Raw genomic sequence first — 12,048 nt, forward strand, 5'->3', positions numbered from 1 at the left:
TATTCACAGTTTTCTAAATCAGATATTTCTAGATTAGAGCCGTAAGATCAAACAGCTTCTATAAGATGTGCACTTTCAGTTACACAGAACAAGTTAAGACCAAGATGAATTCACTAGGAGTTAAGCTACTGATTTTTCATAAAGCGGTTCAACTTATCAAAACCATTATTTGTTCTGAAGACAAGAAATGGAATAACAAACAATAAAATTTCAACTTATTTATTTTGCAATGTTCATGTTTTCATTCTTTTGCATTATATTCAAACTTCATCTATAATATTTCTAATTATTATACATCAATATATGATCAGTCAGTTGATACATTTTTGTTGAATATTTTAATTTCTTGAACTTTTTGTGAAAGAATGGCTTGTTGTTTATTGTTCATAATACTTCAACATCCATCTGCTTCGAATACATCTACTCTAGATTTGATATATTTCTCAGATTATTGAATTCTCTTGATATTCAGTTATATTGTTCTTCTCAATTTAAGAAAAATAAAGTAATGACGTCATAAACACAATCTAGGCCTACGCTAGGCCTATGGCTTTGGTAGCTCTTTTTTAGCTCTTTCTGTCTGCCCCTCGACATCATATGGCTATCCATTAGACCAGGGCCTATTTTAAGAAATTTTTAATACTGCACATTTATAACTACATTTTTTATAGGAAATTTTGTTGTTGCAATTTTTGGAAATTTCTAGTCATTTCGTTTTGTTTTAAGTTTTGATTAGAGAGTCTTTCCGATGGTCATACGAGATTTGCAATACATGACCTATATATCGAACTGACGGGGAAAATTCACATTTTGTGAACAAAGCGAGAATCTGGGATAGCGGCAATTAGACATTTTCACAAATCCTAAAATTCAATACTGCACATTTTCGAAATCAATACTGCACATTTTTAAATTAATACTGCACAAAGTGTGTAATACTGCACACTAAAATAGGCCCTGCATTAGACACAAAATAATTCATTTCAGTTCCAAATAATTCTATGAATCGTTGAAATGAAAAGTTTGAGTTGAGTTTGTTTTGAGATGAACAGTTAAAACAGGGGAAATATTATGAAAACTTATACTAACCTTTGGCAAATTTCAAAATAAACATCGCTATCATTAAAAGCGAAGACGGAATTATGTACGCCATCGTTGATTAAAACAACTCCACTTTACTTCCTTGATCCTTCATGGTCTGATTCTAAAAAACAAAGGTTTTGGTTGACACCTGAGACTTCAAATGCTGACTGCTTGGTGTAAAAAGCACAGGGCCGTCGCGAGGCAAGCCTTGTTGGGGGGGGGGGTGGACTACAAATTTATCTGATTAAAAAATTATTGCCTGAAATTCTTAGTTGCTCTCACAAACCTCTGCAATACATTTTGTCAATCTAACTCTGTATATAATTTGCAACTTTCATTTTTATATGATAATAACGGAGATTCCTAATAGCTTTGTCAAATCTCTATGTAATACTGCTAATTTTAGGCCTTTCTCTCTAGTCCATTCGTTTAATTTTCCTTACCTAATCACTCTTGTTTATCTGTAACTTTCCTTGCTCGTTCCGCATTTTTCTATCACGTGTATTAGGATAATCTTTGAGTAACTTCATACCTACGTCAATTATCAGCATGTTAAGTAGATCGCCATAGCAACCCAGTATTTTAGGATATCGCGCTACCCCACCCCGCTCGTTACTAAGTAGATTACTTCCTTTCACCGTTTTATTTACGTATGTCTATTGTTTTTAGTTCAGTATATATGGGGGCCCCGTACCTCATCTTAGGCAGTAAGAATCATGGAAAAGTAGCAGCAAGAGAAAGCAGTTTAGGCCTGCACCGTTTTAGGGGCAAGATGCTTGTGAAAGATCTTGTCGCCTTCGTTTTGCCCTTAGTCGTTTTGAGATATTTATAGGAGATTTATCAGTTTTGGAAGACCTCTGGGATAGTTCTTGTGAAAGATTACGCCCATGTCACGCGTTAATTATTATGCAGTTGTTAGCATGCAAGTTATGTAGCTGCCGGGACGATTTTATCGAAAGAAAAGAACGAAAGATTTAACCGATATACGTCGCACCATTGGCCATCCTCTGCTTTTTAAAGGTCCTGAGAATCAATCGATTTAAGCAACATTTTACATCTATATTGGGAGGCGGCACCACGGTCGCCCCCGATGGAGGAGAAGATTTTCGAATTTTGACGCTTCTAATTCCTTTGAAAATGCACTCTTTTAAGCAAATTTTACTAAAGCAATCCTCTTAATCCTATTAAAAAATATTTTTTTGCAAACAAATTGAAAAACAACTGGTACATTTTACCGTGGTCTTGAAAAATACCATGTTGTCAGCTACTTCTAAAGCTAGGTAACAAGCAGCACTGGTTGTCATTTTAGATCCCTCTTTCCATCTTAGCATGCCTTTTGAATGTTAAAAAAATCTGGAGCTCACAGTAAATCGCAGTTGACGCTTCTATCGAGAAACTTTAGGGGAAATGGATACAAGGCACAATTTTACATAAAGAGGGCCAACAAGAAACATTCAAATCTTCAAATATTTAGTTTGTTTACCTACATTCATATCAAGGAATATCATATTTAACCAACGGAGCAACTCCCTTTGCTTTATCCTTTATCGATTTCATGACAGGAAGGTCTCTGAAATACCTAAAGCGTTTCTTCCACCGAGCGGGGTTTACCTGAAATTTCCTATTCAGATACTATTGGGGGTGTGACACCCCCCTACATACCCCGGTCGCGACGCCCCTGAAAATGCGCCAAAGCGGCTTACAAGTCGCGTTAGATGTGGACTATTTTAATCTTTACTATCGAAATCGTCTACAAAGGGTCAGCTTGTAAAATGTTAAAGAATTTTTCTAAAATAAGATCTTTTGCTACATTTATACAATGGTTGTGAAAGCTTTGAAAAGTTCTTTAAAATCAAATATGATTCTATATTCTTCGACAAGGGTAATTTCGTTACTACGCGACCCCGTTTATTAAAGAGATAGTGTTTTTAGAGGATTGCAAGATTCTTTGTTTGAATTAAGCCCCTGCTTGGTTGCATTTTTTGGATAATATCTGATAGCCATCTTCCTTAATAAAACAAACTTGCTTATCTCTTTTACTTGATTCCACTTGCCTTTAAAGGGCGCCTTGCGTCCTGGCTAGGGATGTATCCTAAAGTATTTCTTTTGTAGGGGATCTGGGGCTCCAAACAGGAAGTGACGTATTTAGCGGTGACTAAATAGCATGCATAATGTCAACAATTAAAATCACGGAATTGACGCTGCCCAGCGACGGATTTGATTTAGAATATGGAGTCAAGTCAATGAAGTTGTAAACGAAGGCTTGTTCGCAAAGCTGATGAATTGTGATCTGCATCGCAAAAATCTTGTGATAGCAGCAGGATTTTGCTGTCAGCCTTTTGCAGTTTGTTGTATCGCAGCTAGCTAGAATCTTGAATCACTTGTTTGTTTATTGCAACGTGTTGCATTTGCAAGGTAAGAAGATGGGCGGCCTGAGACCTGCCATTTGGCCATAGAAAATCCAATATAAGTATCATTTATGTGTTTGAACAACGGCTGTAGCATTGTTATTTTGTACAACTTAGCTAATCCACTTTATCCAAATTCTAACGAAACCCGAGGGACTATTTGCATAACGTTACGTTTTCAGTTCTGTTTGTTTTGACATGAAACTTACATATGAAAATTTTCCAGGTATGTGTTGTTTGCATGTTACATCAAACTGTTTTATATTGCCCGTTGTGAGCCATGATTACAAAACAAATTGCAATGAAAATGGTTAAGCTGCTTGGGTCAATTTGTGCTTGTCTCAGTAAACAACGAGAGGCAAAGATCTTGTCAACTAGGCACGTAGATGCCTCGCTAGGCGTCCCAACAACGAGTTAATCAACACAAATTTCCTTAGTTTCTTTGATTTTGCGGAATCTGGTCTCTACACGATCAAAACTAGCAGTTTTATTGTGAATAAAGATATATAAATCCAAACTTTATATAACAACTAACTGCTAATATTAGGTGTAATTTGCAACTCTTTCAAAACAAAGTTGCCTGGTGGAGAGCACTTAACGTGTTTTGAGGTGTCAGTTCTGTTATGAAAATTCCATGGATGGATTATCATCACCCACTGACAATAAGCATTCCATACCGAAATGTATTAGCCAGGATTAAGTAGAAATCTTTTGCTGTGGTCATGTTTGGTTTTGAAAATCATTTAAGATTACCATTATACTAAAAGTATCCTTTTTTAGAAGTTTTTTCATTATTGCAAGCTAAGTAAAATTTATTTTACTTCAAATTATGTTCCCTTGTAATTCCTAGGGGCTTATTACACAGAGTGGGCTGTACCCAGTTGCCAGGTTACCAGAGCTATAACTTCCTAACAATTATATGAAAAGCTGGCCTGGCCTGAGAATTGGTGGTAAAAATTTTGGAGGGTGAATCTGTTTTGAACGCCATGTTGCAACATTTGTTATTAGCAAAGGTGGTGCCAGAAATCTTCTGACAGAAGGGTTAGAGCTTCCGACAGGGGGGCTAAAATGACTAAAATATGCAGTTTTGGTGCGTTATTTTGTCAAATTTGATCCGACAATAGCCTAAAATTTCCTCTGAAGGGGGCTAGATGCTTCCAACAAAGGGAATGTAGCCCCCCTAGCCCTACCCTTGCACCACCACTGGTTATTAGTTGAACTACTTGCTAAGAAACCATTTTCAGCTATTAAGGCATTGATTTAAAAGTTTGGTTTAAAAGTTAGGGTTTGATTTGTGTATTGTTTATGTTTTTTAAATTCGCATCCTGCATTGAAGGGCTGACACTGCTTGAATTATTACCTGAGCAAAAACATTTAGTTTCAGCCTGCTTTGCAGATCTAGCCTGGTAGGCAGAAGACTGGATCCTTCTAACCAGGCTACACTTTTCCATGTAATAGAATGTTAAACACAGAGCATGCTATTGATACTGGAATGCAACCAAAAGAATCCCTTCTCAGTTGGCCAGACCAGCTGGCTCCATGTAATCAGCCCCTGACATATAGTACTAGAATGAAAAGTATTTTTTGTGCATGGGGAATTATTTTTTGTCGCTTAAACTTGGACGGGAACAAATCGTAATACCCTGTCTAACTAAAATTGTAGAAGTGGTTTGTCCCTGATTTCCTTTCATGAACATAAATTTCTGGGGCGTATGATTTACATCAACATAGTGGTAAGGGGCTCAAACCAGTGACACAGAGATGACCCAAGAGCAAGGGGTCTCATTTGATGAAAGGTCTCATGCTTCTACTAATTATTTCATCAATTATATTCATATGATGCTTCTGTAGGCAACCTAAAAATGGGGAAAACTTTTGGCATATGAAAACTTTGTATGTTTTGAGAAAAATTGTCATCAAATTGGGAATTTGCTTCAAAAGGTGTCATAGTCACAATTTCAGATAACTTTCCGTATTTGTTTTATATGAATCTATTTTATGTAAAAAGCATTTTAGACATAGTGGTTTGTGTTTAACTTTGCCATTTTAAAGTTGTTTAGTATGGTTTTTAACATAACAATGCCCATTCATAAATATTATTAAAAAAACATCATTTCTCCTGATGCTATGAGGAATCCTCGTACAATGTGGTTTTTCTGACTGCAGGATCACCCTTTCCTTTCAGATGGGCAATGATGTTGCCAAGCAGCCTCAGAGCAGATTGGATCTGCTTCAAATATCAAAGAACCTTTATGAGTTTATCAATGCAGTCAACCAAAGATACACACTTTACATGAGCCCTGTCATCAAAAATGCAATACAGAGGTAATTTTGTAATGTAATTTTGCTTAGTTCTTTAACTTGCTAAGCATTTTGTGCCCATAATCAGGGCTGCTCAATGGGCTGTGGGGTTCACATTGCCCCTGGGCCTCAAGTTAAAGGCCCACCTCATAAAGTAATGAATTTAATTTTAGGAATGAAATTAATCAAATTTAACAAAAGTATGCCCAAGACAAAAAAGTATAAAACTTTCTAAAAGGTTGCAAGAAAACAACTGCAAGAAATATTCTCAAATGTTTTTAAAGCTAATCTGAATGGTCTATTATAGCAGTTATGGAACAGTTGTCAGCAATTATTGGGGGCTGTGGAACCTGTTTTCAAATGATATTGGAGCATGCACCTCTAAATAAAACCTTTTGAAGCGATATGTGATGTTGAGCATAAATTAACCTGGACCAAAGTGAATGGCTCAATTGTGATGCTTCATTTTGAAAAAATCCTCCAAGGTCTCATGGAACAAGGAAATGCATGTTCAAATAGAAGTCTATTCAAACAAGGAAATTAATTTTGTAAAGCCTGATACTGTGTTGCTTAAACCCATAAAGTAACAAGATACTTTGGTGATAGACTTTTAAGCCTTTTAGGATTATATATCATGGGCTTGTTGACATTGGTGACCAGTGGTTATAACTAGTGGTGTAATATTGATCATCTCTTTTTACTCGTGATAAGATTAAACTCTTGTTGAGAAATGTTTCATAAATAACAACCCTTTGAGGTACAATTAGGACTAGGGTTACAAGTAGGTACCCCATGAAAGAGGTTTTGAATGGGACATTTTGGGCAGGTCCAACTATCTTTCAAGAAAACAATTAAAGTTGCTCTTTCTATTATGTTATCACATGGTTGCATTATACTCTTTTTGCTGCCAGAAATTGTCAAAAAATACAAACAGAAAATGCCAATTCTACCCACAACTGATGCTTGGTTAAGGCTAATTCAAAATCATAAAACCAAGCAACAAAAATACATTGCCAACATATGAGCACTCCTCTAACAATAAAATCGATCCTGCCAAAAAGTGGGGTGGGATTTGCCCCCCAGTCCCTTCTGTGGTGCTGCTTTTATTATTTTCTTTGAATGACCTTGCCTGTCATGAGCCACATTGCTGTAAATTTTCATTTCTTTTATATATACTTGATAAGATATAACTACCTAATTGCTAATAACAGAAAATGCAAAAATTGACTGTAATCAACATTATATTACTCTTTTTCCTAGAATATAATCAAGAATATACCATTCCTGAATCCATTTATCATTTGCTCGTGGAGCATCCAATATCTATTGACAGTGATTTATGTCAAGACTACCAGACCTGTATTTTCACAGATGCCTTTCCAATGCCATGCCTTTCCAATCCTCTTATCACCCTACCCCTCCCTATTTTGGTTTCACATTTATGATAAAGTGCAAAACTGAATACTTAAACTTTCAGAGTTAATTTAGATTTCATTAAACCTCTAACTGTATTCAACTTCTCCATGTCTTGTTTGGCAGTCCAACTGGATTCTCCCACCAGGTACTTTCACATCGTCTGCAAACGGCTGTATACACCCTTCTTTTTTTCTTCACACATGACTAACCCACAATGCCAAACCTTGAGTCTCATTCTTCTCCATATTTCCTTTAGACAACGTATCTACACCTCTTCATCAATTTTCTATCATGCCTTCGTACTTGGCAAGGAACTTCTATCTAGTATTATCCCGTTGTAACGTACTTAAAGGGACCGATGAATGAAGTACGTTATATCTGATATACGTTGTAGCCAGTAAGACCAAGTTGAAACAGTGTAACTAAAAAAACTTAATTGTTATAGGCTATATTGTTTGAAGAAAGCTGAAAATCATTTCTGATGTTGTTGACTGCAGCAACAATTTTGGTCAACATCTTTATTTTTTCGTCGGCATTAAACCAATCAGAAAACTCGAAAAATCTTTGTGAAACTTGGACGGCACTTGAATCAATCAAGGAAACAATTAAACAATGATTGTCATATCTTCTTATTATACCCTCCGTCTTTTTGTTATTAACCATATTTCTATAACATATGAAGTATAGAATCTGAACTATTCTTACTTCCGCCTCTGGTCTTAAATGAGGTTTGAAACTCCCGCCAGTTGTTCCACACTATACCAAGCTCTGCGCTTGTATCAATACATCTTCCAAGTGGTAGAGCTCCAGTATTTCTTTACATTTATCTTCACCTCTCTCCTTGATACCAACATTAAACCCATTCAGAACTTCATTTTGTTGGTATCGTCATTTCATAGGATTGAGCAAGCTTTTTACTCTTTGTTTGTTTGTAACACGTTTTTCCTGCAAGTGTGAGGTATTCTTAAAAAGACGCCAGCTCCACCACATACCTTCTAAATATTGTTACCTTAAGTTCCAAAATAATTGCAACTTGTACTAGGGTTAAAGAGGAATACAATCCTTTATTTCCTTAATCTTATGTCTGTTTTTGGCAGGTATGAGCAAAAATGGTTGCCACTTGCCGCAGAAAATCTTGACAAAGTGCTAGTTGCCCCTCTTGATATTGAATGGATCTGGTATGTGCACATGATGAACCCTGTTGCCTATGAGGAAGATTGCCTAACACATGCAGGGGGTAAAGTCATCAATCATAAAGTATATTCACGTGAAGAACGTGCGCAGCTTATCCAGGTGACGAAAGAGCTTTGGAACCGATCCTACCCCGGAGAGGTATTTTATGCCGACCTGAAAGACCCCAATCCGCCCGTTGATCCATCGTTTAAGAGTAGCCTTGGTTATGACTTAGAGAAAGCTGTTGCCAAGGAGATGATTTTCAATTACCAGATTGCACTGCCTCATTTTCGCGACGAAAATTTCTTGAGAGAGGCTGTAAAGAGATACTGGTTTATGCTCATGGCTTACAAAGAATCATCAGAGGTCCCAGTTGTGCCATATTCTGATAATGACCTCGTCTGGCACGCGCACATGGCACATCCTAAGATATATAAAAAGGAAACAATTGAATTGTTTTACTATATTTTGCCGCATACTTATAATGATAGTGTGCGGTTGCCAGGTACTGAAGCTTGGGCAAAAGTTACTATCGCAAAGAAGGTTTGGGAGGAAAAGAAAAAGCCGATAGCAGTACCTGGTGGAATGTTTCGTGGCAAGCCTCCAGCTCCCGTTCCGGCCCGTAATCCGGACCGTTACAAAGCATACTCTCACAAAACATATTATCTACAGCCAAAAGAACTCAGAATCAATGATTTTGAGGAAGGAAGCTACCGGGTTGTTGTCAAGTGCGAGTCAAGAGAACCAGAAGTGACCAAAACGTTTATTGTGTATGACAGTGGGTTCTGCAAACTGCAAGATATTTTCTCCAAGAAGTTTGATTTTGATGCTGATGAGTCAAGGTTTATATTGAGTACAGATAGATTCTATGGCCTTTCTATTTCCTTGTACAAAGAGCTTAGCGAAACCCTGTTCGAAAGTTACGTAGCCACATGTGATTTTCCGCCAAAGTCGCTGGTGGGGAAGAAGATATCAGAATTCATGTTGTCAATTACTTTGAAGTTTGCTGGTCACATTGATAAAACAGGGAAATCTCCATTACCTAACAAAGAGTTGCGACAATTCATGGGTACATTCAGTCTTCGCTGTCCTATCATTAAAGCTGGAGACTACTCACTGCAAGTTCAAAAGAAAGAAAGCACTTTCAGGTCTTATCAAAGTCTTTCAGAGCTGCTTCATTTGCCTGGAGTGGTAATTCCTTTTCATGTTGATAAAAGAGATATTGCGTGTCACTATGCAGACCATTTTATAGTGGGAAGTCTCGGAGAGCCCGCGTTTCATCTGCGGGTCGTGCACTGCCTCTTACCCAAAGTCTCTGTTGTTGAAGTCGCCGATTTCAATTCAAAAATGGTGGCCAGTGCTCATGTTGTCGATAATGGGACGCTTCCGAGTCCTATACAAGTCATAGAACCAAAATCCTGTGTAACTTTAAATCCACAAATTCACAGGGCTATGGTGGTCCGTGGCGAGAGTTGTGACTGGGGAATTTTGAGGGCTTCCTGGCAAGGGTACCGGAAATTCTTCAACCCCGGCTATCTTGCTGTTGAATTTTTCATGCTTGGTTTGAATCCCCAACAGTGGATTCCCGTCCATTGCAGTGGGCCAAACAAGACCGTTTTTACCCTTGACCTAAGAAATTATGAAGAGATTGCATGTCAGGTGACTGTTGATGTTTCAAGTGCGACGGTCCGTTTTTTGGGGACAGCTTCGTATGTACCAGAATTGTTTTGTCTCTCCGCTTGTATTGCAGTATTATTCACCTTGTGTCAGACAAGGGAGCCACCACCAACAGACAATGAGGGTAAATTGTTGCCTTATTCGACGCTATCAAAGAAATCTTTTCGATTGGATGTCGACAAACTTGACTATGTCGTGAGTGCTGGGTTATATTGTCCATCTCTACCTTGTAAATATGAAGTCTAGTTTTGCCATAAAGCTTAGTTTATCGAAAATCATCAGAGGCAGGGGATTGATAGGTCTGGGGGCCATTCCCCACTTTCCTACATTTCAGCCACAAACAGCCCTCCTCGTGTGATGACTTTAGCTAGCCCAATTTTTAAAAAAAAAAATTTAAGAGTCGCCATCTCAGCTAAAAGAGGGCGTGTCGAAGATAATTGTCAGTGGGTCTCTTTACCCCTCTATTTACACTGCCCACACTGCTTTCAAGTCAAGGTATTATATTTTATCAGCTCATTACGTTTCTGCCAAGTCTTTCTTTTGGATTTTTGTTTGAGTTTACTAGATTTAAGCTTTCCTTTAGAGTGGGATGAGTTGATTAGCTGGCTAATCTATAGAAATGAAATCAACAATATAGTTGAGAGTTGAGATCAGCAGATACATACAAACGTATTCTTAACGGACGTGGGAGTTAAATAGGTTGGTTTTTCTTAATCGATTAAGGTAGCTTGCTTGCTTGCTGTGGTGTTGTTTCAAAAAACTACTCATCCAGTAGTATTCCGTGCTTTGTTTTAAGGTTCGCGAGCTAAATTACTGCTGTAAAGTTGAAACAGTTTTATTGGGACTAATTTTGAAAAGCAGAAGAAACAATTCCGTTACCTCAAGGAATTAATAAAGACGCATTTTAAATGATTTTCAAACAACTGTATATTTGATGTATTTATCTGTTTGCCATTACAGTCATCAGAGGGATTTTGTCATTGTCCATGTATGATTAATCAATCACAAACTTCGGTAATTTATCAGCCAGGTAGAATATTGTGTAGTAAATTTCGTAGTTGATATTTTATGATGATTTATTTATTATAGGCCTATTTATGATATTGTAGCACCGTAGGGGTAATTGTGATACTTGAATAAATGAACCGATTTCGTGGTTTTTTTAGGGATAAAATTGCTTGATGCTAACATTCGAGGTTCTTAACATTCGTAAATGTTGATATGAATTTATAGTTTTGTAGATGTATTCGCGATTGGTACTTTTTTCTGTTCGTGCTTGATGAATGTTTGATTTATCGAATGATAGGTAATTATGGGCCTTTCGTTTCATTCATTTCCATTTAATTTAAATTCCTTAGGGTTGTTTTCCCTCATTTAAAACATAGGATACAATTTATAAAAAGAGATGAAAATGATAGATATTCAGTCCGACTACGTAATGTGGTTACAAAATAGGCCATTGCAAAAATGGACGTGTCAGAAAACCTGAAAGAAAGACAATACTGAAGAGTACCTGCACTGAAACGCATTATCAAATTCGTAGTTTTACTTGCTCGTTATTGATGCTGCTCCGTAGAACGCACCCACGTGTTCCATCCCATCGAGCACTGACTCAAGTTCCCATGAAATTATTTCACTGTTTCTCTCCCACAACTTTTTATTGATGCAACCATTTGCTAAAACTATTCCAATTTCTCACTGATATTTGAAAAAGTGGTAAATTTCATTAGTTTTCAACTTCATAGCGAAGTTGGCGTGATTTGTATCTTCCCGCCAAAACATTTGTGTTAGTGGCCTGGGTCTGAGAGATGACATTCGGAGATTCCTACTACTACACCTGAACACCTGAAAACCAATAGGCTTGGACTTTTTTCCTCAAAAACATGAAATGAAAGTATTATTGTAAAGAGGGGTTCTTATCATTTGCAAAGTATCTTAGCAGTAGCAGTTTTTTGACCATTAACCGTACCAAAGAGATTCTTTTAATACA

General features: G+C 37.2%; 2 protein-coding genes across 4 annotated transcripts in view; one reads left to right on the forward strand and one right to left on the reverse strand.

Moving 5' to 3' along the window:
• LOC135696597 (uncharacterized) overlaps nt 1-1,817 on the reverse strand; it is a 47,302-nt gene extending 45,485 nt beyond the window's left edge. Inside the window, exons 1-2 of one of the 3 annotated variants that reach the window (XM_089113756.1) lie at nt 1,527-1,817; nt 1,090-1,204 (exon numbers count right to left, since the gene is read on the reverse strand). In XM_089113756.1, the coding sequence (XP_088969882.1) occupies nt 1,090-1,153 (64 nt within the window). In that variant the 5' untranslated portion in view covers nt 1,154-1,204; nt 1,527-1,817. The other 2 variants (XM_089113757.1, XR_016144870.1) reach the window with 2 other exon arrangements.
• Nucleotides 1,818-2,538: 721 nt separating this feature from the next.
• On the forward strand, nt 2,539-11,304 carry LOC135696599 (uncharacterized). The gene is made up of 3 exons (XM_065216046.2): nt 2,539-3,498; nt 5,677-5,816; nt 8,306-11,304. Exons 2-3 carry the CDS (start codon nt 5,677-5,679, stop codon nt 10,302-10,304), a joined length of 2,139 nt encoding a protein of 712 aa, XP_065072118.2. The 5' UTR covers nt 2,539-3,498; the 3' UTR covers nt 10,305-11,304.
• The last annotated feature ends 744 nt before the right edge of the window (nt 11,305-12,048 follow it).

Source organism: Rhopilema esculentum, chromosome 18 (genome assembly GCF_057945365.1).
Source record: "Rhopilema esculentum isolate cy_ngs chromosome 18, ASM5794536v1, whole genome shotgun sequence".
NCBI lineage: Eukaryota > Metazoa > Cnidaria > Scyphozoa > Rhizostomeae > Rhizostomatidae > Rhopilema > Rhopilema esculentum.